General features: G+C 43.2%; 1 protein-coding gene and 1 long non-coding RNA gene across 2 annotated transcripts in view; one reads left to right on the forward strand and one right to left on the reverse strand.

The window, feature by feature from the left end:
* Positions 1 to 27,286, reverse strand: part of LOC116978330 (A disintegrin and metalloproteinase with thrombospondin motifs 2-like) — a 225,808-nt gene that overhangs the window by 38,897 nt on the left and 159,625 nt on the right. The window contains exons 6-11 of the mRNA XM_033029419.1: positions 19,537 to 19,693; positions 18,258 to 18,363; positions 13,256 to 13,399; positions 10,030 to 10,162; positions 6,980 to 7,093; positions 3,738 to 3,883 (exon numbers count right to left, since the gene is read on the reverse strand). Of these exons, the coding sequence (XP_032885310.1) occupies positions 3,738 to 3,883; positions 6,980 to 7,093; positions 10,030 to 10,162; positions 13,256 to 13,399; positions 18,258 to 18,363; positions 19,537 to 19,693 (800 nt within the window). The remainder of the gene's footprint in view (positions 1 to 3,737; positions 3,884 to 6,979; positions 7,094 to 10,029; positions 10,163 to 13,255; positions 13,400 to 18,257; positions 18,364 to 19,536; positions 19,694 to 27,286) is intronic.
* LOC116978331 lies at positions 7,197 to 26,404 on the forward strand. Its single transcript, XR_004413437.1, has 3 exons — positions 7,197 to 7,246; positions 17,362 to 17,363; positions 26,393 to 26,404. It is a non-coding gene; the product is annotated as an uncharacterized LOC116978331 (long non-coding RNA).

Below are 27,286 nucleotides of genomic sequence, written 5' to 3' on the forward strand. Positions count from 1 at the left end.
GTGTGGTTCAAATTGTCAATCACTAATGTTAGAAGATGAAAGACTGTTAACAATAGTTGAACTAAATGTAAAATCTGCCATCAGTGAGAAGAGCATGATTTGTGTACCAAAGTTTTGCAAAATAAAATCTGAACTTTGGCGAACTGTATTTTCCTATTTGTCAAAACATACTGGAAGATTCAACAACTCCAATATTGTAGCAGTTGCCAGGAAGTGGAACATCTCACAGGCACAAAATGCAAACTTTAATTCGTATTGCCTGCATTTAACTGCATTCCCCACTGCCAAGCAATCTTGCAGTACGAGGCAGTTGTGGGGCAGGAGCATTGCATGGACTTGAACTCGGCAACAGTCATGTGGGTGAGTCAGACTGAGCCCCACCCAACAATCCCTCGGCAATTCTTTGTCAAGAGCAATCAATTTTTGTTTTTACCGCTGTTCTTCTGAATATCATTATCATTCCGAAATCTTTAAAGATTATTAAAAATAAAAATAAGATGTATTTACAAATATAAAGAATTATATACAAACATTAAATTACCTAAAAACTCTAGGATCTGTTTTAAATAGGGAAAATATAATATCGAGACCTACCCCTATTAATATAACTTACCATGTTCTTAATTTTAAAGGGCACAAAGTGCTAGAGTAACTCAGTGGGTCAGGCAGCATTTCTGGAGAACATGGATAGGTGACGCTTCGGGTCGGGACCCTTCTCCAGCCTTCCACTGTTACTCCAGCACTTTCTGCCCTTTTCTCTAAACCAGCATCTGCAGTTCTTTGTTTCTACTTTTTTCTTTGCAGCATTACAATTGTTATTGAAGAGATCAGGCTCATAGATTCAGTGACAGGTCTAACCAGGAGCAAGATCCAAAAGCAGATTCCTTGGCAGCAGTACTGGGAAATTCCAATGCTCCGGCTCCACTCCAGAGGCAGTGCAGAGCTGGAACTTTGAAAACTCAGCCAGCAAGATTGGGACTTCAACACTAGTAGCGGTGTTGGGAAACTAGCTTGTACATGTGTCTCCCAGGAAAATAGCCCATGGAAGCTTTCACGAGCACAAGTGATAGTGTCAGTTTCCATATACACGTTCAGGTTTGTAAGTTAATTGGCTTGGTAAATGTAAAAATTATCCCTAGTGTGTGTAGGATAATGTTAATGTGCGGGGATCGCTGGTCGGCACGGATCCGGTGGGCTGAAGGGCCTGTTTCCTCGCTGTATCTCTAAACAAAACTAAACTAAACTAAACATGCAGAATAAGGGAATCTCAGCGACTGCATTTTCTGATACAAGTTTATTCTGGTTAAGTCTCCTTCTGTCTGACAGGAAATTACAGGCAGCATTTTCACTTATAAATGGTATCGAAGTTCGAGTAAGGGTCCATCGTTATCAACAAATATTGGACTATATCGCACTCTGAGCTGCCCCATCTGTAGTATTTTAAAGGTCTTTGTAGTTTAGTTTAGCTTGCAGATACAGCATGCAAACGGGCCCTTCAGCCCATCAAGTCCATGCAGCCATCGATCACCCACACACTAGTTCCATGTTATCCACTATCGATTCCTTCACAATGGGGGCAATGTGCTGAAGCCAATTCATCTACAAATCTGCACGTCTTTGGAATGTGGGTGGAAAATGGGAGTGGAACCAGTATCTGGAGGAAATTCATGCAGTCACAGGGAGAATGTACAAACTGTGCATGTACAGCACCCGTAGTCAGGATCTAACCCGGGTCTCTGGCACTGTGAGGCAGCATCTCTACTGCTGCGCCACTGTGCCGATCCCTATACTTCTATTTTCTGACCTTATATATTTTATTTCTGCAATACCTGGGAATATGTTTTAAATTGTAAGACATGTGTGAAAGATATGAATACCTGACAAATATATCTAGCTGACCTTTCAGTATTCGGCAGAGTAACTTTCATCAGACAAGATGTTCGGAAACTAGTTTAAGGGTAATGCTAGTGGAATAAGGGGGAGGAGACACCTCACATCCCCCGCCCAACAACAGGCACACAGGACCTTCCTTGTGACCAACATTTTCATGCCGCTTTGGGTGACTGTGGAGCCGTTCTCATCTCCTCTGTGATCTCAGCGTCCTCCATGATAACCAACAAGTTCACAGGATATAGGAGTAGAATTAGGCCATTCGACCCATCGAGTCTATTCTGCCATTCAATCATGGCTGATCGCTGCCTCCTAATCCCATCTTCCTGCCTTCTCCCCCAGGCACAGAAATCACTATCAAAACATGTGGAGGACACGATTTCTTGGCGGCCGCGCGCGCACGCACACACACGCACGTGCACGCACAACGCGCGCATGCGCACACACGCGAGGCTTCGGCCGTGGGCCCTGTGGACGGTAACATTGGGAGCTGACTTAGTTGGTGACCGACTCCGAATTCCAGCAACAGCAGCTTCATCCGCCCCGAATCGTGGCGCTTGAATCGGCCCGTTCACGGGGTCTTTCATCGGCCGGCGAGGGCTTCAACATTGGGAGCCTCGATCGCCTCGATGCAGCAGTTTGATTTTAAGCCGCGCCGGGCGCTGAAAGGCCCCGCGAATGGGCCGATAAAGTCCGCATTACAAAACATGGGGGGGGGTGGGGGGGGGGGAAATCGTCCCCCACCTCTCAAAGCAGGGAGGGGACATCCTCCCCCCAGGATTTCCGCCCCTGTTCCTTGACACCCATTCTAATCAAGAGTTTGTCTATCTCTGCCTTAAAAATATCCATTGACCTCCACAGCCCTCTGTGGCAATGAGTTCCACAGATTAACTACCCTCTGTCTAAAGAAATTCCTCCTCACCTCCTTTATAAAAGAGCACCTTTTAATTCTGAGGCTATGGTCCAGTGGAAATATCCTTTGCACATCCACTCTATCTAAACCTTTCATTATTCGATAATTTTAATGAGGTCCCCCCCTCAAACTTCTAAACTCCAGCGAGTAAAGGTGGAGTGCTGGCATGGTGGGAGGGGTATACAAAGGAATTGTGCAGGTTCTGTGTTAGCGCTGTTCTGGGTGCAAACTATCCTGACAGCTTTTCGTCACAATTTTGGCCCATGTTGTGACTTTTTTTTATGGTAACACATTCAATCCAATTCGTAGGGAACTGAGTTGTAAAGGAATGCAAAAAGAACATAAACATTTGATTTGTTCTGAAGGTTGAAATTCTTTCATCTCACATGCTCGGTTTGGCCAAATTGCAACTGAAATGCTGATGGAATCTGAGCAGAACTGCAGGTCACTGGGACCTTAATTTATTAAATAGAGTATCGCAAGAGATCCATGAATTCTTTGTAACGTATACAGGCGCAGCTTATTTGGGGTTTTATTCTGTTTCATAACAGTTGTTTATTGTTTTTGATATCAGACTGTTGAAAGATAGGCTCCATGATCAATTAATTATTTGGACGGCTTTAAAACTATTTTGGATTTTGATCCTTGCAGAGAACATTTGGCAATATTTCACGAAGATGATACGTACGTATTTTTATTCTCGAACTGCCTGGAAATAGCATTGGAAATTATATGCGACTTACAAAATTCAAATGTTTCACTATCTTATACAGCCATTTCTATAACATATATTTTATGGATTTTATCAAAAATGTTGCTTGCAGCATTTCCAGAATGGATGATATATGCACTATATCTTTGCATTATATTTTGCCTCAAGCATCCTCAATGGTAATAAAATATAAAAGGTTACTTGTATCAAAAACCTACTTACAATGGGTCATCACACTGCCGGGTCCGGAATCGTACACCAACTCCACAGGTTCGAGAGCAGGAGCCAAACTTGCTCCATGATCCCCAATTTCCATCATGTCGCAGTATGTCAGGAGTTAGCCAAATACAGTGACCTTTGAAGCAATGCTGGGGAAGAAAAGGAAAAGATGTAATTTATGCCTAATTCTTAACTTCCTCAATTCACATCCATATATTCTTCATCTAAGATTATATTATGTTAGCTAATTGTGTTTAGCCTCTGGGATTACATAGAGTTTCGATTTATGATCTGTATAATGGGCTCACTGTATCCCAATGCAACCAGCCAGTGCAAGTAGGACAAAGCTTTGGCACAGAGTGAACATAATTAAGTTAGGGAGTCTGTTTCTAATCTGTGTAGGTTGCTATTCTGATATATGCTTAATAATTATTTGAACACTGAATGTTATTCATGGTTTTATACATCAATAAAGATAGCACTTGCTATCCCTATTGATACATAATATTTATATTGACTCTTCATAAACCAGTTGATTTTGTTTTCTGTGGCAGTGCTACTGACAGCAACCACTTTAGAGCATTGAACATGGCGCTCAGCATCATGTTCCTTGGGTCTACTAATAGAAAGAAAACTTCAGACAGTAGTACCGAACGGCACCTTAGGAACCAGTTCATATGGAGACTCATTTCACATCCCACATATTCGTTCGCATTCACAGTTAGGTTGTTGTTCCTGATGACGCTATTGTTTTTTTTGATTACTTCCTTTCTCTGGATAAAAGTTATCGAATGCAGGCCCGCAGTTTCCTGTAATGTGCTTCTGTTAGCAGAACATCCCCTCTGGGAGCAACATTTCACAAAATCTCATTTTACTTGTTATTCAGAGAGTACACCAAAGTATACCACTGATACCACTTTCAGCTATTGTCAATCCACCAGCATGAGGTGCTCCGCTCTTTAAATGAATATACACTCTCGATGCGCATAATAACAATATCCACTTGCTAGCAAAAGAGAAAAATAAATGGAAACGCAGAATGAAATTAGTATTACAATCGTATTAGATTATGGCAGTGCTGAATGAAATGAAGAGCAATTACTGACGGTACACAAAAAAGCTGGAGAAACTCAGCGGGTGCAGCAGCATCTATGGAGCGAAGGAAAAAGGCAACGTTTCGGGCCGAAACCCTTCTCCAGTCTGAAGAAGGGTTTCGGCCCGAAACGTTGCTTTTTTCCTTCGCTCCATAGATGCTGCTGCACCCGCTGAGTTTCTCCAGCTTTTTTGTGTACCTTCGATTTTCCAGCATCTGCAGTTCCTTCTTAAGCAATTACTGACATCCTGTTTTAGAGTAAATGTATGCCATGTGGACTGCATAAAGAGCATAAAGTCCAAACATAGATTTTGTTTTTAATAAAAAAGTAGTGTTGTCAAGAATTTGACCACCATCTGAATACTGGGCATGACTATTCACTAAAGCTTGTTATCTCTATGGAAACATAATATTTATATTGATTCCAATGCTACATTTTCCAAACCAAGCATTCAATATTTTTTCATAATCTTAATGAAATACAGCAGTATTTGGTCTTGAGTGTGCATGCTATTGTCAGGAAAAGTACCAAGAACTTTAAATAAAAGCAGTAAAAGCAGATCCACCATCTTATGTGGGTACGTGAATATTTATTCTTACTACATCTATATTACTAAAAGTCTGTTCTTGACCGGTTGTGGCCATCTGTGCTGCGATTTCCGAGAGAACGCCGCCACCTACGGCCATCATTTTTGGCCACCTCGCTCAGAGCCCCCCTCTGCTGCATGTGTGCTGAGGAATTTTCCCGTTGATGAAAAATGACAGAGATATTAATGATTTTACAAAATTCCCCATTCTCTCTGCTGCCCCTGCTGGCGGCATGGGAGAGGGACTATAAAACCAGGAAGTGGTGTGCCTCAATCAGTGTCTACAAGCTGGAGGAAGGCAGAGGGTCACGTTTCTCTGAGCTGTGAATAACACTGAATACATGTCTACTCAAATGTAAGTGTCCTTAGTGGTTCTAAAACCTTGCAGAATGTGTCTATTGGCTCTAAATGTTTGCAAAAAGTGTTTATTGGTTCTAAAATGTTTGCAAAAAGTGTCTCTTTTGGTTCTACAATGCTTGCAGAATGTGTCTTTTTTGGTCCTAAAATGTTTTTAGGTTCTCCCCCCCTTTCCTCTCTCCTCTCCCCCCCCCCCTCTCCTCTCTCCCCCCCCCCCTCTCCTCTCTCCCCCCTCTCCTCTCTCCCCCTCTCCTCTCTCCCCCCTCTCCTCTCTCCCCCCTCTCCTCTCTCCCCCCTCTCCTCTCTCCCCCCCTCTCCTCTCTCCCCCCCTCTCCTCTCTCCCCCCTCTCCTCTCTCCCCCCCTCTCCTCTCTCCCCCCCTCTCCTCCTTCCCCCTCTCTTCCCCCCTCTCCTCTCCCCCCTCTCCTCCTCTCACCTCTCCTCCTCCTCTCCCCCCTCTCCTCTCCCCCTCCTCTCCTCTCCCCCCTCTCCTCTCCCCCCTCTCCTCTCCCCCGCCTTTCCTCTCCTTTCCCCTCCTCCCCCCTCTCCTCTCCCATCCTCTCCCCTCCTCTCCTCTCCTCTCCCCACCTCACCCCTCCTCTCCCCCCCTCTCCTCCCCCCTCTCCTCTCCCCCCTCTCCTCTCCTCCCCCCCTCCTCTCCCCCCCTCCCCCCTCTCTCTCTCCCCTCTTTTTCTCCCCCCTCCCCTCCATCCCCTCCCCTACCATTCCTCCCCTAAACCCCCTCCCCTCCACACACCCCTACCCCCTTCCCTCCACCCTCCCTCCCCCTCCCCCTCCCTGCTCCCCACCTCTCCCCCCCTCTCCCCCCCCCCCCTCTCCCCCCTATCCCTCTTGCCCCTCTCTCTGTGTCTCTGTCTCTCTCTCTGCCTCTGCCTCTGCCTCTGCCTCTGCCTCTGCCTCTTCTCTCTCTGCCCTCACTCTCTACCCCCGCCCCCCCCCCCCCCCCATCTCTAGATGTGACTGCAAGTTGGGGGCTATGCGTCAGTAGATAGGGTGGTTATGGGGTAAAAGGAGCAAATTAATAATATTAATATAATATCAAGGGGGTAATTAGCGTGAGTGCGGGGGGGGGATAGTTAGTGTGTGTGATGCTGCGTGCCGCCTCCCCCCCCCCCCACAACCGCACGTTGGGGGAACAGACCCAACGGGTCTGCACTTGGTCTAGTATATATATATAAACCAACTAACCTTGCCAAGAGCACACATTGTTCCATCTAATGGAGGTCCTTTTTTAGTTTTGCAGAAGTATGGATTGTCAGGATGGTTACACCACAGTTGCTTGCAGGGGTCAAAGGTGCGGAACTGAAACCATGAAAATATAACAACTTTATTCAAATAAGATTTTTTCTAATATGGTTTCATATAAAGAAAATAGTGCACCATATACTGAAGAAGTACTGAAGGATTGCTGTCTCACTGTGCCAAAGACCTGGGCTTGATCATGACCTTGTGTGCGTGCGTGCGTGTGTGGTCTCCACATTCTCCGTGATCGTTTGTGTTTTATCTGGGTGCTCCGATTTTTTTTCCCACATTCAAAAGATGTGCGGGTTTGCAGGTAAGGCAGAGGTTCACATGCACCTCCTCTAACCCCATCTACTGCATTCAGTGCTCCCAATGTGGCCTCGTTTACATCGGCGAGACCAAGCATAGACTAGATGACTATTATTGCCGAACACTTGCGCTTCGTCTGAGAACTAACCATTTTAACTTCCCTCTGCATTTCCATACTGACCTTTCTGTCCTGGGCCTCCTTCTTTCCAGAGAGTGAGACCACATGCAAACTAGAGGAACATCCCCTCATATCCTGCTTGGATAACTTTCAACCCAATGGTATGAACATGGAATTCTCCAATTTTAGGTAACTAATTAAGAAACCCCTCTCCCCCTCCCCCTACTCCTCCCCCCCTCCCCCTACTCCTCTCTCTCTCCCTCCCCCCCCCCTCCCTCTTCCCTGTGCCCCACCTGGCCACACACCCATTTCTTCCACAATCCCACCCCCCCTCTTTTCTCTTCCTCCCACTCCCCCATCCCCTTCCATCTATAACCCTTCCTCTGGCCTTATCTCACGGACCTTTGTCTTTTCATCTCTGTCCTTTGCCCAACCATCTACCAATCAAACCTTCTCACCTGTATCTACCTATCACTTGTGGAGGAAGAAACTGCAGATGCTGGTTTACACTGAAAATAGGCACAAAAATCTGGAGTAACTAAGCGGGTCAGACAACATCTGAGTCTGAAGAAGGGTCTCGACCCGAAACATTACCTATTCCTTTTCTCCAGAGATGCTTACCTGACCCGTTGAGTTACCCCAGCTTTTTGTGACCACCTATCATTTGCCAGGCTTTGTCCTACCCCACCTCTCCTCCAGCTCTCTCCCTTCTCCCTCCCCACTATAATCAGTCTGAAGAAGGTTCCCAGCCCAAATGATTGCCTCTTCATGTCCTCCGAGGGATGTTGCCAGACCCGCTGAGTTATTCCAGCACTTTGCTGGCCTGCAGGCATGAAAGGTTACATCCTGTGAAGTTTCAAATGCACTGATGGTTTTACTTTCGTTATTTGGGAGGAATGTTAGGTGGAGAAGAGAATTGTGCAGTTTGAGGTAGTGTGTGGTGGTTAAACCTCTTCTGATGCATCATTTTCCAAATGAAACCAGTATAGGAGAGGCTAATTTTGGCATATTTACGTAATTTCATCCAGAAATTTACAAATTTCCAGAGTGTGTAGATTTTCTTTTTGGGCAACTGGCAGTAGAATTATTACAGTCATATGTATCACAGCTAAATTTAAAACAAGCACAGTGTTGGCTCTGAAAAATGCCACACATTTCTTCAAATCACATAGTGTGAATGTATCAAGTTTCTGTTCTTTTTCAGGTATTGAAATGTTAATACCAATAATTTTAATATTTCACAAAAGTGAAAGGTATAATTTCAAATTTATTTCCAAGGAGACCTCTAGCAAAGTGCCGCATCAATGCAGAATAGTTTTGAAAAATTAAATCAGGTAATTGTAATGTCTTGGTACATCATTTTGATCATTGCATATGTTCAGTTTAAACATGACTGACTAAAAATTGTTTAATAAAATGAATCATGATTACTCAGTAAAGACAATACAGAAATCTGTTTGTTGAATTTCAGTCATAGTGAATTTCTATTGTATATACCTTTGTAATAAAGTGTTTAATCACACTTATTATCGACCTAAATCAAACTTTCGGAAAGACGCAAAATGCTTGAGTAACTTAGCAGGTTAGGCAGCAGATTGAGTTCAGACTGGGTTCTGACTGCAGAAGGGTCCTGACCGGAAGCATCACCTATCCCTGTTCTCCAGGGATGTTGCCATGACCCACTGAGTAACTCCAGCACTTTGCGTCTTTCATTGGTGAACTAACATCTGCAATTCCTGTTCCTATTAAAAAACAGTTTAGTTTAGAGATACAGTGCAGAAACAGGCCCTTCGGCCCACCGAGTCGATGTTGACCAACAATCTAACGCTAGGGATAATTTACTATTATCCTACAACCAATTAACCTCCAAACCTTTAAGTCTTTGGACTGTGGGAGGAAACCAGAGCACCCGGAGAAAACCCACACGGTCACAGGGAGAACGTACAAACCCCGTACAGAGGGCACCCGTAGCCAGGATTAATCCCGGGTCTCTGGCACTTTAAGACTACAACTCTACTGCTGTGCCACAGTTCATTCCCCACAGAAGCCGTCTGACCACTGAGTATTTAGGTAAAGCAAAACCCACCCTCCCACATTGGCCGACGTAAGCTATTAATTAAACCTGACAGCTCATGAAAAACTTGAACATCTGGGTCTGTGCAACAACCTGTCATCTGAATATTCAGTCTCAGCAAACTGTGCATGGCCAAGTTTCCTCGAATGAGTTGTAGCTGGTATTCAACATGACCAATCGCAGAGAAAATAGTGCATTTCGCATATTTTAATAACTCTTGCTTGCTGAGTTTAGGCAGCTCTACAGCGCTTAATGGAAATGGGTATGATGCCAAAATATGTTTAATATAGGCCAAGATCAACCCCAAGCCATTTCTATTTAATTCAGCTGTTACTTCACTTGTATTCACGATGTAAATCATATTTACTTTGGAAATCAATCAGTTTGCGAGTATTAGCAATATACTATTGTCATATTGTCAAAATCCAAACCTTTGTATTTTATGTATTGTCTTAAAATGGTCTGTGGGTCTGAAACCACTCTGATCACACTTACTGCTGTACACATCATGTAGCCCACTCCAAAGTCAAAGCGGCATTGTTCATTCATAGAGTAGTTAATGCCGGGAAGTTGTGGAAGCAATGGCCAGTCGTGTTCAAATGGATCGTCACGAAGACAATCATAGGAACTGCAAAGAAAAGCGTAACTTAATATGAGGTACTTTCAAATTCACCGCTCCAGCGGACAAGATTCAAAATGTCAAAATAACTTTTTATGAATTTTATCTCAACAGAACCGGCCTGGATTCTCATAGCCTGCCCCACAATCCAGTGCCCTTGATCTATCTCCTAGGCCAGATAATCAGTGTTGGAGGACCAGTTTCTGGGAAGATCTTTCCTAACCCCTGGGAAATCTTAGCCATAACCAAGAGAAATGTCAGGAGTCCTGCAATGGAACAAGCTTGATGGACCTTTAGTTTAGTCTAGTTTAGAGATGCAGCACGGAAACAGGCCCTTCGGTCGACTGCACACGTTCCACGCACAATTTACAATTCACGCAGGTCACGGGGAGAACGCACAAATCCTGTACAGACAGCACCCGTAATCAGGATTGAACTGCCGCTGTAAGGCAGCAACTCTATCCCTGTGCCACCGTGCCGCCTACATGGCTTTACAATCAGAAACTCATCATCTTAGCATAATGGTTCTAAGGTAACGTAAGCATTTTTATTTTCCAGATTAAAATTTGATGCATTAGAAGCGTGAACTTCCGATTATTGCAAAGTTATTACTGTGACAAGTCTTTTTCTCTGAGCTTGCTTGACAGTAATCACATTTGGTGAGCTCACAGCAATAAAAGTGCCTGTCCCCATGAATTGCTATGAAAACTGTTTAATACGATGGCATTAGGAAGTGTGTTATTGATTATCGACCCCTCTTGTCTACAAATGGAGGCCATGTACTATTGTATGCACGTTTTGATTCATTAGATGAAAGCTACTCAAAATCCTTCCATATCCATAGTCAGGATCAAACCCAGTCTCTGGCACTAAAGGGCCTGTCCCACTGTGCGAGGTAATTCAAGAGTTCTCCTGAGTTTCCCCTGATTCTAACTCGGTAATAGCGGTTCGTCGGCACTCGGGGCTCTTCTGGACATTTTTCACAGTGCTGAAAAAACTTCACGAGCTTACCGCATTTCCCGAGTACCTGCCGTTAGAGCATTACGAGCCGCTACAAGACATCCACGAGCTCCGACGTAGCCGCTACGTACATTCTACATACTTACCAAGAGTTAGATTTTTTTTAAACTCGGGAGAGCTCTTGAATTACCTCGTACAGTGGGACAGGCCCTTTAGTGCCAGAGACCGGGTTTGATCCTGACTATGGATATGGAAGAATTTTCATAAGAATGGAAGAAAGGGACAGGCCCTTAAGGCAGCAACTCTACCACTGCGCCTCTGTGTTCTCCATCCTGAAAATCTACTAAGATCGGTGTATACTTCAACCTCTGGGCTGGTTTTACAGACTCTCTGACTAGCTGCCGTCCTTTCAGGCTCTCCCCAAAACCCTTCACCTTGCTACCTTTCCTTATTAGAATGTTCCTGACTTCTTTCTCCAAATTTAGCTTACCTGTGTGAATACCTCCATATTTTGGCCATTACTTGAATAAATAAAGAGCCTGAGCTAAAGATGTTCCCAGAGCAGACTTTGAAGTAGGAAATTTACCTGTTCAATTAAAGAACAATGTCCTGATTAAGCCAAGAGCTTTATTCCCATTAGGGCATAATAAGAAATTATAATTTCAGGAGTAGGGCTTATGAGGTCATATTCATAGCTTTCTTATATTATACTGCTCTCACATCTCAGAATCCTTTCACTGTTACTGCATCAGGATGGTTCAAACACCCTGAAGAAGGTTCTCGACCCAAAACGTCACCCATTCCTTCTCTCCAGAGATGCTGCCTGTCTTGCTGAGTTACTCCAGCATTTTGTGTCTATCTTTGGTTCAAAAATGCTCCTGTTGGATGTCCTCACAATTCACCTTGATCATCCACTCGTACCGTTCTTATTTCAAATGCACATGAACAGTCATCTGATAAGGGAGTTACAATAACCAGAGGGGGAAGAGGAAGATAACTACTGGTCACTCCCATTCCCAGCTCAGACACTGTATGGTAGAGGATAGTTTGGAGATTGCGCTCAAAATTGCTCTTTTGGTACTGAAGCAGAATTGTATCCTAATTCTGTGGAAGTTGCGGATCGAGAAGATCAAGAACTTCAATTACGAGGTTCTAAGACGTATGTTGTCAGGTTCCCTGTGTAACACATACTGAAACTGACGTGGTTGATATCAGTGCAAAATTCTGAATATCTGAACTCACTGAAACATACAGAATAGTGAAAGACTTGGATAGAGTGGGAATGGAGAGGATGTTTCCACTAGTGGGAGAGTCTAGGGCTAGAGGTCATAGCCTCAGAATGAAAGGACGTTCTTTTAGGACGGAGATGAGGAGAAATTTCTTTAGTCAGAGGGTGGTGAATCTGTGGAATTCTTTGCCACAGAAGGCTGTGGAGACCAAGTCAATGGATATTTTTGAGGCAGATATACATAGATTCTTGATTAGTACAGGTGTCAGAAGTTATGGGGAGAAGGCAGGAAAATGGGGTTAGGAGGGAGAGATAGATCAGTCATGGCGGAGTAGACTTGATGGGCTGAATGACCTAATTCTACTCCTATTCCTTGTGACCATATGACGGAAAAAGAGAGTGTTAGGGCAAACAGGGAACCCATCGAAAAATCAGAAGCTGGATTTCCCAATGGATGGCAAGATGCCAAGAAATGTGCACAAGTTGCAACATGCCAGACTGTCTATTTTCAGCAGCATAGTGCTGCCTGTTTTAGAGCTGTGTGAACCCATTTCTAACCCCGGGTTTCCAGGCAGTGAGTCACTAGACAAGAGGGAATATGATAAATAAGTAGCTCTGATCCTCTGTGGGTAAGCTCAGATGCCAACGGCTATTTATTTTTACAGGCCCTTTCGGGAGCACAACTAAAAAAACTAAATGGACATTTGAATACTTGCAGCTGTTTTTCTGTTGGGGGGGGGGGGGGGTAATGTTATTGTGCACAGGAAAGCAGATTTATCTGTAATATCTTTGAACACAGAAATACTTATTTTTGAGTAAAATAAAAATTGGGCAGCATTTAACTGTTGGGCTCTATATTGTTCGCTTGTAGACCAACTAAACGTATGCAACTGATTTTTAGCTCTCCCACTCACTGTAGGTATCGGTTCAGCTCCTGTTGACTGCAGCGTGACCAATGGAAACGATGAAATGCAGCTTGAACCAAAGGTGCCATGATGCTTCCCATTTTGATCTCATCTCCACAAAGATTGCCTTGGCCATCATGTTCCATGCCCAAACTAATGGATGGAAAAGAAATGAAAAGCATTCACCATATTACATTTGAACACAAATGTTGGCTTTTTAACCATATATGTTTGTACACTAAGTGCTTGAGCACAAAACAAATGTGTTGAGCATGAAGAGAGACCACAAGTCAGGATAGTAATGTTTACGTTTATGTTTATTATTGTCACGTGCACTGAGGTAGAGTGAAAAGTTTTGTTTTGCATGCAATCCAATTAAATCAGATAATAATCTACATCAATACAATGTCCTAATTTGATGACTATCTAGTTCAATGTTTTGGTATTTCATACTGTTGAATGTTGAATTTTCTATTTTTTTCTCATTACTTTGTTTAAAAACTGCAAGTTCGGCACTTAAAGTGCATCTAAATTACATGGTTAATGCATAAGGGAGGGCGATTTAAAGAATGATAAACTACCCGTGTTAGAATGGCAGGACGTTGTTTCTTGATATTTCAGATTTTATGCAAATGCTGAATTGTGGGGGGAGGACTCCTAACACAAATATTAACGTTCTTCTTCTTCTTCTTCTTCTTCTTGCGTATGGTGTGCACAGCCTAAAGTTGTAGGACAACTTGGTCTATTTGATCTTATGTTATGATCTTATTGAATGTTAAAGTTAAAAATAAGAGACTGGAGAGATGAAAATATGGCGTTGGGAGAACACATGGCAGATGAAGAACACATGAAAAAAAGTTTTAATATCAAAGTATGGAATAGATTTTAGTGCAAGTGAAGGAATTCTGCAGTCCCATCTCCTTGCATGATGTAGATATCAGGAACTGCAGATGCTGGCTTACAAAAAGAGACACAAAGTGCTGGACCCTTCTTCAGAAGATTCCAAATTGTCACCTATCCATGTTCTTTAGAGATGCTGCCTGACCTGCTGAGTTACTCCAGCACTTCGTGTCTTTCATTGTGTGATGGCTGGTGATGTGCTTATCACCTAGAATATCCTCCTGATAGGATAATAATTCTACTGTATCCAGTAGCAGGTGCTGAGCACCATGTACAACGGACAATGGAGATGAAGGGACAGCTATATGTTTTTGGTTATGTGTATTAAATGCAAATTTAGGAGTATATACATGTTGTACTCCAATTCAAGTCAAGTCAAGTTTATTTGTCACATACACATACGAGATGTGCAGTGAAATGAAAGTGGCAATGCTCGCGGACTTTTGTGCAAAAGACAAACAACCAAACAACCAAACAAACTATAAACACAATCATAACACACATATTCTTTTACATAATAAATAATGGAAGGAAAAACGTTCAGTAGAGTTAGTCCCTGGTGAGATAGGCGTTTACAGTCCGAATGGCCTCTGGGAAGAAACTCCTTCTCAACCTCTCCGTTCTCACCGCATGGCAACAGAGGCGTTTGCCTGACCGTAGCAGCTGGAACAGTCCGTTGCAGGGGTGGAAGGGGTCTCTCATGATATTGTTGGCTCTGGAGTTGCACCTCCTGATGTATAGTTCCTGCAGGGGGGCAAGTGAAGTTCCCATAGTGCGTTCGGCCGAACGCACTACTCTCTGCAGAGCCTTCTTGTCCTTGGCAGAGCAATTCCCAAACCAGATGGTAATGTTCCCGGACAAGATGCTTTCCACCGCCGCTGCGTAGAAGCACTGGAGGATCCTCGGAGCCACTCTGAATTTCCTCAATTGCCTGAGGTGGTAAAGGCACTGCCTTGCCTTCCTCACGAGTGTTGAGGCGTGTGATGCCCATGTCATATCCTCGGAGATGTGGACTCCCAGATATTTAAAACAGTTCACCCTATCCACAGGATCCCCATTTATCCTCAATGGAGTGTACGTCCTCGGATGATGTGCCCTCCTAAAGTCCATGATCAGCTCCTTCGTTTTTTTGATGTTCAAGAGGAGGCTGTTATCCTGGCACCAGAGTGCTAGACCAGCCACCTCCTCCCGGTAGGCCTTCTCGTCATTGTCTGAGATCAGGCCCACCACCACCAGTGTCATCAGCAAACTTAATTATTGAGTTGGAGCTGAACCTAGCCACACAGTCATGTGTGTACAGGGAGTACAATAGGGGGCTGAGGACGCAACCCTGGGGCGATCCTGTGCTCAGGGTGAGGGACTTCGATGTATTCCCTCCCATCTTGACTACCTGGGGCCTGGCGGTGAGAAAGTCCAGGACCCAGGCACACAGGGAGGTGTTGAGCCCCAATTCCATTAGCTTCCCGGCCAGTCTGGTGGGGACTATCGTGTTGAAGGCTGAACTGTAGTCTATGAACAGCATCCTCACGTAGCCCCCCCTTCTGGCTGTCCAGATGGGAGAGAGCGGTGTGCAAGACCTGGGAGACCGCATCGTCCGTGGATCTGTTCGGACGGTATGCGAACTGCAACGGGTCCATGTTCCGAGGGAGGAAGGCGCAGATGTGTTTCTTCACCAGCCTCTCAAAGCATTTCATGACTACCGAGGTAAGTCCAATTCAGTTTCATTGACTTCAATACCGGAATGAACACTTGTCAATTCATACCACTAAAAACACAGTTTTATTCCAGTATCTTCTGGTACAAAACCTGGCAATGTGAAACTCTGAACAAAATTATTTAAGTGTACAAAGCTGATGTAATATTGTGTATATTCGGTCTCACATAGACTGGTTTCCTATATCGTGTCACCACACTTTCTTTCTGCCATTATATTTCAGATATATTCAGCACTTAAATTTAAGCAACAATTTACAATGGAATGGCTTCTTGCGCTCAAATCGCCCACAAGTTTCATAAATCAACCCAATGTGTTCAAGTCAGGCAAGCATACTTTGTGAAGATTGCTAGTCATACTCAAGCTGGTAAATGATTGAAAAAAAAAAGGACACAAAATGCTAGAGTAACTCAGCGGGTCAGGCAGCATCTCTGGAGAACGTGGATAGGTAACGAAGAAGGGTCCCGACCCGCATCCCAGAGACGCTGCCTGACCCGCTGAGTTACTCCAGCACTTTGTGTCTTTTTGTGTAAATCAGCAACTTCAGTTCCTTGTTTCTAGTAATTGATTGACTGTCCCCATTTAACAGGTGTAAAATAGATGACTTAGCGTGCAATAAGATGCACATTCTGCAACTGAACTGGTCCCATAACCCATGGATCAAATCAAAGCTTGATGACATTGCCATATCCAGACACAAATGCAGATGTTAATTAACCAGCTTATCAGAAGAGGCTCCCTACTCTAAATGACGGCCTTGGTGATTGCCAGCCTGCCTTGTGTTTTCTGCTTTTATATCAATGTATTGCTTGTAAGGTATTTTCTGATGCTCGACAGAAATGTGACACATTTCCTCCAATCAAGTGTGATGTTTCTCAGAAGGAGAATAGATGTAAGTGTGGGATGTAGCTGTTCAAGCTATAGTTCTAGCCATATGCCTGTGGCACATTAGCTAATGTTAGCCAGTATCTGCCGCAAACACGATAGCTGCGATGCTACAGTTTGCCTGCGAGTGTGATAGATGGCAAAGCTCCACCACTGCTGACCGACGAGAAGTTGAAGCAGTTGTGCGCAGTGCTTTGCAGGTTGGCTGTTAATACCCTCAGGCACCTGCCGTCTGCCTAACATCCCCCATTCGTGTTGGAAAACCATGAGTGAAATACTGCAGTTCAAGACAATTTACAAATAATACTTAGCATAAAGCGAGGAAAAGATTAGTAGCCAAATCAGTTTCTTCAAACCTTAGTTTCTTCAAATATTGGTGTAAAACAAAATCAAATTTATGACGAAAATGTTAATAACAGAAATATTGCACAACATGTAATGTAAATGTTAAAGAAGTACAGATCTTTTGTTTCTTTAAGGACCTCTGCATCAATTGAGCTTGCCCTTCTTTCGCTATAAATGCTTCCATTTACAGAAACCTCTGCAAATGTTGTGTAATAGTCTTTCAATATACTTTTACAAATGATCAAGGCCCTTATAGAGGTTTGGCTATGAGTGGTGAGCAAGCCTCTTCTTCAGACATGGTTTCATTTTGTTTCAGAGAAGAACACATTCTTATGACCCTTACATCTCTTTATTAGGGGCAAAAGCAAATTGTGGGACCTTATAAAATGTTACAACAGATGTGTACATCTGAAGCATTAAATTATCACCAAAGCATCCAGGAACAATATACTCAACGGTTTAGTCTGTCTTTTGTTGAGCCAGTGTCTTAATGCCATTAATAGTGCACAACTTCACCCGTTGGACATGCTTTAGCAGCCAAAAGTGAGTAGATTCTGCCAGCCCTACACTTACTTTTGTCAAAACTCCATAAAACCTTACTCACTATCATCTTAAAATCTTAGCTCTTTCCGATATTCAACTCCATTTGCTCATCATCACAACTGGCCCCTGCCACAATTTCAAATCCATGTCCTTATTTCCAATCTGAAGAAGGGTCTTGACCCGAAACATTACCCATTCTCTCCAGAGATGCTGCCTGGCCCGCTGAGTTACTCCAGCATTTTGTGTCTACCTTTCTTATTTCCAATTCCAGCTTTGGAACTTGCTCTGATCGTTCTTCTCTGACATTTTCCAATTGTCTCACTCAATGCAACTTTGATCCCTCATTCTACTGTTCCAGGCAGAGCATGTAACTTGCCCCCCTCTTTTTGGAACACACCTGCCCTCCTTTCACCTGTAAGTGCCATCTGAAATACACCCCATTTTGATCAAAGTTCCACTCTGTATTTTTCCAATTGGCTTGGGTACTGTAAAATATACGTGACGTATACTGGTATCAAATTATTCAATTAGTGCAAGTTGCTGTTCTAATGCTTAACACTGTTAATCTTGCTCTTTGGATGAGCATTCTTTGTTTGCTCTGTAACTGCATGGATTAAGACTTACACATGTCCAGTCTCGTGAGCAACTACAAATGCTGATGAAAAGCCATCCTCATGATTCAGGGTGCAACTTCGCACTGGATGGCACATACCTGTAACTGGGGCATAACCTGCAATGACAGAACACCGTAAATATCATACAAGCACCAAAAATGACAATTGTGTTTCTTTTCAACCATGTTGGTGATAATTACCACATTTTTCTCTAAGTAAGATTATATGAATGCAAGTTTTTCTTAATTATCTCTACCAGCGATATTGTTATGGTTAGAATATGACCAAATATCTTTCATATTTCATTCTGCTTTAATTTGTAAAATATTCCACATCATGTAAGATGGTATTTGCTACACCAACTCTGAAAATAAACACAGAGGAAATTTAACTATTTATTGTGTCAGGCAGTTTAAAATCAGTAAGCTAACAAACGCATGCATGACAAGTCACCAATAATTAATAACTAGATTCCCTCTACCGAGCATAGAATATGACAATAAGCAAAATCTGTGCAACAATGCATTTATTTTTTCGAGTTAGACTATTTTCCAGAGGCTTATATTTTATGTCTATTATTACTATAAAATATCTAACAATGTTTGTGAATAGACTTCGCAAATTTGTCATTTTATAAGCATCAAACAGGCAGCAAAGTGCACACCAGTTTGCTATAAACATTTGATGATGGTGGTTACGTATCAGCTCAGATATCCTAGGCGGAATATATTTAATCAACATATTTAATTCTCTTTTTGCTCTCAATGCAACTTGCTTACTTTCTGGAAAACCTGATGTAGACGAGCTAGCTTGTGCTTTGTAACGTCAGACCACCACTGGACAGATGTTCTTGCTAAAAAAATAACTTATTTGAAATGCGGCTGGGAAATACAAATCACATTTCTACTCAGAGGATAATGGTGACTCTCCATCCTGATCATCACTCACACCTTACATCCACCCCCACAAAACCAACTTATCCACATCATTATATTCATCGTTTTCTTCCCTCTGATTGGTGACAGTAGCACAAAATTCAAACAGATGTGACTGGCTGATTGCCTGTGGATAAACTGTAAGGTCTGTGCTCATCAGGCTGAGACTCGAATTCAAATGGACCTCACATCCCCACCCTCTACTCCCCCTCAGCTCCTTTTTCATCAGAGCATGCACTACTTTTGAACTGGAATGCCGATGACTTTAAGGTGAATTATTTATCAACATGATACTCTATACTGTATCTGATCAAATAAATAAAAATCATTGCCAGTCTGAATGGAGTACAGTACCTTGCATTCCCGATGGCCCAAAATCTTGCCTTGTTAGAAAGATAGCATGATCGTGATATTCTGCGTGACTCGTATCAGACTTCAGCTGGGAATAGGCCCATCTGCACACGTTCTCCAGACTTTGAGTGGGATTTCCAACTTCAATCAGGCTAGCAGACTTTGAAAAATAATGATTTTCTTAAAGTGCAATTTCAACTGGGTTTCACCACAAGAACAGTTATCATTTTTCAATATGAGAGACAACTGGAAATGTGGTATTATTACACAATGTTTTCAAAACCAATTATTAACAACTTGTTTTTCACTTCCATCTAATACTTTTTGAGTGAGTTTGGACTGATTAAACATCTTCATTTATTTTTTATCGTTTCCACACACAATTTTTGCAGCTTGTCTCCCGCTCTCCAACACTCTTGGTATTCTATCTGTCACTGATTAGTGTTCCAGTCTGCCTGACTCCTTTTTCTTTCTCATATGGATTCCAGACATTTTGGCACTGAGGTTATGCTGCTGAATACTCACAAAGGAATCTCTGAAATTGTTTTCTTGCCCATTTTGGCACAGGTCTTAAACCAGTGGGCTCAATTTTCATTTTCAATTGATGACAATAATTGGAACAGTTTACCTGCCCAATGCAGAATTTATCAGAATAAATCAGGGCTCCTGGTCTGGAACTGTCTTCCTGCAGTGGGTATCAGGAACTTGGCATATACTCTCCCTGGCTCTTGAGCCAATAACTTAAATAATTGGAAAATCACAAGCAGTGTGTGCCTGAATTTCTAGTGTTTTCTTGGCAAAAATCCTCACTTGCAGATTAAAGTCGGAAAAACACAGTTTTAATTCTTTAGAAAATGTTTGTCATTGGAAGTTTTGTCGATGTTTCTCCTTATGGTGCAAGTGGTTTTGCACTAAGAACACCCAAGGGGCAATGTTAAGTTGACAGAGGTGAGGTGGTTTGAAGGAATGCTTGAATATAGGGGAAAATACATCTGCTTGGGGGTAGGATGTCAACTGCAATTATGCATTAAAGCACAGACAAGCAGCTGAACTATTTGTCACCGTGACATGAGTACAGATAAGGGAAGTAGTTGTAACACAGTTCTAATAGCTCTCACCAAGTACCTGCTCTTCAAATAACATCATCTTAAACTGCTCAAGCATTAACTATGTACAAAATCTAAACATAAAATCTCAGATGTAGATATACACATTTCACACTATTTCTATGCATTTTGTACACTTAACGACATGCCTCTTCTGATCACCAGTGTGTTGCTGCCAATATCCAACCGCCTAGTCCTGACCTTGGCACTCATGGAACATACGCAAGTTTTAACAGCTACTTTAGTGTTTGCTTTGATGCTAGACATAACATGCCTTCTGTCAGCATTCTCACTCTCTGCCACTATCAGCATCTGGTTCAGAGGTCTAGGTCCTAGGTAGTAAATTACCAAACCTGTAGTCTGGATTGTTAAGATGGGTCCTGGCAAGAGCTAGAAGATAAACACTGCTAAGAAATGAGAGAGATGGGAACCAAGGTCCCAGGGGTTGACATATACTCATGCCACCACTGTCCTCCTTGGCAATGTAGTCACACGTTTCCCACTTTCCTGCTCTTAGGCTCACATTAAGGGACCAGTCATCTCCCTTTTGACCCCTTGCACAAGATTAATCCAAATTTTCGAATGAATGTTAGTTTTATTTTGGGCAAGAATGTACAGGCTTCAAATTGATAGATGTAAAACAACCTGAATCTAATTGAATGATTCGTAGAAAAATAGTCTGCAAGTTTCGAGACCAGCAATGGGTGGGATGGCCCAAATTCTTTAACTGAACACTTTATGACCTATTTTGGCTTCTTGCTTAGATTCTTGGCTTGTTCATGTTTGAACACTCCAGGCTGAAAAGGAACTTAAAGGATTGGGAACATCTCTCCTAACATGTTGGCTTAGAATAAATGGGCCACACCTTTCAAAGACACAACAAACTCAACTCTACATCGCGAGGATGTGGAGAATAGAGGTTTGAGGCCTGCACGCCTTCCTGATCTTTGCTTTCAGAGAATGGACATTCGATAGGGAAAATATCAGGGAATTTTCCCACACAAACAGTGATATAGTAATAATTTTCTGTTAAATCTTTGTTGGAACCCTTTGAAGGTCCAATGATTATATTCCTAATTTTGGCAAAGAGCGCAAAATTAATGTGATCTCTCCTTTGTACACCTCATGTGCAGTGCTTTCAAAGTAAGTAAGTCAAGTAAGTGCAGGGCCTAGGAAATGTGGGGAACAGGGAGGGTGGTGGAGGGTGATAAAATGAAAGGGAACTGAGGCAGCCGTAAGCCGCCAACTATCTATAGTATTAGGGGATTGGTAGAGTGATTGTAGGTTAGGATGTGTGGATGGGAGTTAGGATTGGTGAATGAATGAATGAATGAATACGTTTATTGGCCAAGTATTCACATACAACGAATTTGCCTTGATGCTCTGCCCACAAGTGACAACATGACATACAGTGACAGTTACGAATGACACATAAAACACTAAACATTAATAATAAAACACCATTGATCAAACATGTGAACCAAACAAAATACCAGAACAAAAGGAGGCTCCAGATTTTTGGCTATTGAGTAGAGCTACTACTCGTGGGAAAAAAAGCTGTTTTTATGTCTGGCTGTGGCAGCTTTGACAGTCCGGAGTCGCCTTCCAGAGGGAAGTGATTCAAAGAGTTTGAGGCCAGGTTGAGAGGGGTCAGAGATGATCTTACCCGCTCGCTTCCTGGCCCTTGCAGTGTACAGTTTGTCAATGGAGGGAAGGTTGCAGCCAATAACCTTCTCAGCAGATCAGACGATTCGCTGCAGCCTCTGGGTGTCGTGCTTGGTGGCTGAGCCAAACCAGACCATGATGGAGAAGGTGAGGACAGATTCTACGATGGCCGTATAGAATTGGACCATCATTGCCTGTGGCAGATTGTGCTTTCTCAGCTGTCGTAGGAAGCACATCCTCTGTTGTGCCTTTTTGACTGTGGAGTCGATGGTAGCCCCCCCACTTAAATCATAGAAGAGATTCTGTAACTGCAAGTCAAAGGTAATGTTCGGTGAGTCAGGGTGCCACAATTGTTCAGCATGGCTGTGTTAGAAGACTGAGGGAGATAGCTGCCATTGGCAGTCAGTGGTGGGGGGTTAGTGATTGTGGGGGAGCACTTGACTTTCGGGGGGTACTGTCAGATCAGGCTGGGGTGGGTGTGGGCAGAGGGTGAGGGAGGTTGTTGGGCACAAGTGAGAGTTTGAAGATATGGGGTCTCCTACCATGAGAGTTGTGGGGGGAGAGCAGGGTAAGTAAGCAACTTGAAGAGGACCCACCTGGGTCAGGTTTTCAGTGCTGGGCTTGAGACCTGCTTTGGAAGGTCTCCTTTAAGCCAAGTAGAAGCTGACTATACAAGAATAGCGTGTGGATGGTGTGGGCCATTGAAGCTGGGCGTGGGATCCAGATGTGGGTTGCTCGTCATTGGACACCACTGCACGCCCGCGGTTCCTCACATGTTATGCATCAGAGCCAAGGTGGGGGACCTGGAACGGAAATCACAGATTTCGCGATCCATGCTGCAAGTCCCAGATTTTCATTCACCTTTTATTTTTCATTGGAATGGGATCAAATAGCACACACATAGCAGTCCGTGGTCCAATTTTCGAGACATGTATCCTTAAAACTACCCAAAAAAAAGAACACATTCCACAAGTGTCTTTTTCTTTGGTGAGTCAAGCACATTGTTGGAAGAAATGGATGGAGGATTTTGTATAATCCACACAGCTGCCCACACGTTTCCTGGTGCACCAGAAAGGAAATTGAGGAAGTACTTTGTTGGCATAGTCTCTGCCCACAGACCAAGGCGTTGTTGAAGTACTACCACTGCCTTAATACATTGCAGCAAACGGAAACTTCTTGAAAATAAATAAGTCGGGGAAGTTTATAGAAAATGAGGTATATTTTAAATATTTATTGGGAGAATTTAGGGATGAGCACATGGAGTTATGGATATATTTTATCAATTTCTCTTATTTCTCGTTACTGAAATCATTTGAGAATGCTAAGCTCTGAATTTCTCTTCTGGGAGTTCAGTTTAGTTTAAAGATATAGCATGGAACCTTGCCCTTCAGCCCACTGAGTCTACGCTGTTATCTCATCTTTCGCATCCTATGCACTAAGGGCACTATGTACAGAAGTTAATTAACTGAGCAGCTCTACCCGCTGCGCCACTGTGCCGCCTAAATGGGAGAATAAACTCCTTTCAGCTCAGTGCTAGTGCAAGGTTCAAAACTGTGAACATCATTCTGTCAACTTAAAATATCACGTTTCCCCTAAAATCCAGCCATGGTATGGGATGCTCATTACATTCCTAAAGATATCTAAGCTTCCCAGCTTAGCTGGTGGGAGCTCAGAAGTTGTCTGGCTTGAAAAATCCAGAGACGATAAATGTGGCTGCATTCAACAGGCATTGCATCACATTTGGAAAAAGGGATTCGGAATGACGAAAAGCGGAATATGATATGATCCAAAATACCAGATGGAGGATTTGCTGAATCTCTTTCATGGAAATGATTTGGAAACCGTCCATATGCCAGTTTAATTTTTAAACTGCTAAAAACCAAGCGTTTGGATTTTTTTCAAATTTTATCAAGGCTGCACCAAGAAAAAACATGTTATTTTCATTTCTAACACTGTCCGTTGAGAAAGAGAACCGAGAGCAAAAATTACACCAGGTGGAAGTATCAGGATCTCCATTAGATGTAATGTTCAAGCCAATCTAAAAGAAACTTTCTGAAAGTAGCAGGGGAATGCCGTAGCAGGGGAAAGTAGCAGGCTTTTGATTGCCGTATTTAATTCATTTAATTTATTTCACTGCCTAGTACAGGTATCCATCAGCAGGGCCATTTTTTAACCCTTATGCAATAAAGCATTTAAAGAGCTGAAGAATTTCCAACAATATTTGTTAATAATTGTTGACATTTTTCTTCACAACTATATTTATTAATGGATAATTAAGATTTCTTAACCTAGAAATTAAAATGCAGGCAAAGTGTGAATTGAATGCACTTCGAGCAAGACACCGGTGATCATTTTATCTACTGGCACCAACAACAACTGAACAGGCATTGTCATTAATGGGAAAAAGCCAGGGTTCCAACTGTGCCTGTAATTATGGAAGGTTGTGTGGAGATTTTCAGTTTAGTTTAGAGATACAGCGCGGAAACTGAGATCACACACAAATGTGACCTTTGTGACAGAGACTGTCACTCCCGTATTGGTCTCTTCTGTCACAAGCGACGCTGCTCTAGCTGAGGTTTTGAGCAAGCAGCCAACAACTAGGATGCATCACCCATGGTCAGTCATGACCGAGGGGGGCCTACTACTACTACAGCTTGGAAACAGGCCCTTTGGCCCACCAAATGCGCACCGACTAACAATCCCCATACATTAGCCCTATCCTACACACAGCAGAGACAAATTACATTTATACCAAGCCAATTAACCTGCAAAACTGCACGTCTTTAGAGTGTGGGAGGAAACCGAAGATCTCGGAGAGAACCCATGTGGTCACGGGGAGAACGTACAAACTCCAGATAGACAGCACCCGTAGTCGGGATCGAACCCAGGTCTCCGGCGCTGCAAGTGCTGTAAGGCAACAACTCTACCGCTGCGCCACCATGCCGCCGGAAATGGGGCAAGGATGAGATGGTGATGGTGGAGGAGCATTAAAGTTTGGATACTCTGCTAAGGAGTTGGTGAGAGACATTGGAATCCTCTATTTCATGGGGCACACTTTGAGAAGAGTTACGATCCAGTGCAGCTTTCCAAGTGAGCCTTGTTATGCTCACTGATTGGATCTTCAGGGACAGCATGGTCGAAACTACATCATTAAACTTCAAAGATACTGTTCCCTGGGGGATGACATAATCCTGTGCATGGCTGATTTGAAATCCGTCAGGGTTACAATGGTAACTCACACCTTGAAGTACCAAGTTCAATTTCTGGAGAAATGTAAAATGACTGGAAATGGTCAATATTGTGTTCACTGCAGGGAAGATCAATTTACAGTTGCAAACCGCTGAAAAACATTAGCAGCTTCATGCTTGAATTTCAGGGACTTCGGTTTCTACCAAAAATACAATATTTAAACAGTGGAACATTCTCTAACAATTCACTGGGAAGTTGACAATAATTAAGCATTTCAAAGCTTTACCAGAATATCAATTAAAATAGTGACAATATAAATATGCCAATGAAATCGATGTATAATAAGGCAATCAATAAACTTTGAATTAATTGGGAGCTGATGAAAAGTTAGGAAATATGGGCTTACAAATTCAAGCACCTTTTAGTGATCTTGTTCAGTGCCAACCAGAAGAAAATGGGTTATCTCCAGATTGGAGTGCTATTGCAGTTATATCCAGGTCAAACTACAAGCCTCTGTAAAGTTGATTGGGGTTTTCTGGGCCTGAATTCCTCTTGTACATGACTTTCATCTCCAAGGCATATGTATTGCTAAGGGAATTTGAGTCAAAGAATCTTAAAGCATGGAAACAGGCTCTCTGGTCCAACTCATCCATGCTGACCCAGATGGCCTAACTAAGCTAGTCCTATTTGCCCATACCCCTCTAAACCTTTCTATGCATGTACCTGTTCAAATGCATTTAAATATTTTTGTTATACCTGCTCCAACTATTTTCTCTGGCAGCTCCCTCCATATACACACCACCCTCTGTGTGAAAAATTTACCTCTCAGTTCTCTTTTAATTATTTCTCACTATAAACCTATGCCCTCTAGTTTCTGATTCCCCTTCCATGGGAAGAAGTCTATGTGCAGTCACCTTAACTATGCCTCTCATTATTTTATACACTTATATAAGGTCACCCCGCAGTCTCCTACACTCCAAGGAATAAAGTCCAAGCCTTCCCAAACTCTCCCTATAACACAGCCCCTGAATCCCGCCAACATTCTCGTAGATCTACTTTGCACTCTTTTTACCTTAAGGGGCTGTCCCACTTGGGCGACCTAATCTGCAAGTTTAGAAGAGTGTCTTCGACCTTCAAACTCGCAGCATGGTCGACACGTGGTCCTGGGAGGTTGTATGAGGTCGCTGAATGAAACTCTCCTTCATGCTCGAGGGAAGTTCCCGAATACACGTGGCCTCAGCTAGGTCGTGGAAAATGTTTCAGCATGTTGAAAATTTTTCCGCGAGTAAAATTTAGTCGGCATGGTTCTTTTGAACTCGTAGTGCAGTGGAGTGGGGTCGCTATTTAGTTACAGGCAGTCGAGGGCAGCCATAGCCAATCTCCTTCGCTGACCGGGCATTTTAATTGGCTCATTGGAGTTTTCAGGACCAAGGAAAACCTACCGGTAGTTAAAATGCCTGCTAAACTTTATTATACTTCCTAAAAGTGTCTCCACTCCTGCTCCCCCCCTTCAGCCCCCCCCCCCCCTTCAGCCTCCCCCCCCCCCCCCCCCCTTCAGCCCCCCCCCCCCCCCGCCCTCTGCGCTCTCTAAAGGACTTACCATTACTGTGCAACCATTTTACCCTCCACTTCCTCGTGGGTGTGAATTTCAGACAGCGATCCCCCGCTTTCCCTGGCCCCCTTCTTTGCGATGTGTTTGTGTGTGTGCGGTCGGTTGATCCAGCTCGCGGTTTCAATGCTGACGGTCGATCCAGCTCGAGGCTTTCCAGGTGAGTGCCCTCGAGCTTGAAGAT

The sequence above is a fragment of the Amblyraja radiata genome, chromosome 11 (assembly GCF_010909765.2).
Source record: "Amblyraja radiata isolate CabotCenter1 chromosome 11, sAmbRad1.1.pri, whole genome shotgun sequence".
Lineage (NCBI taxonomy): Eukaryota > Metazoa > Chordata > Chondrichthyes > Rajiformes > Rajidae > Amblyraja > Amblyraja radiata.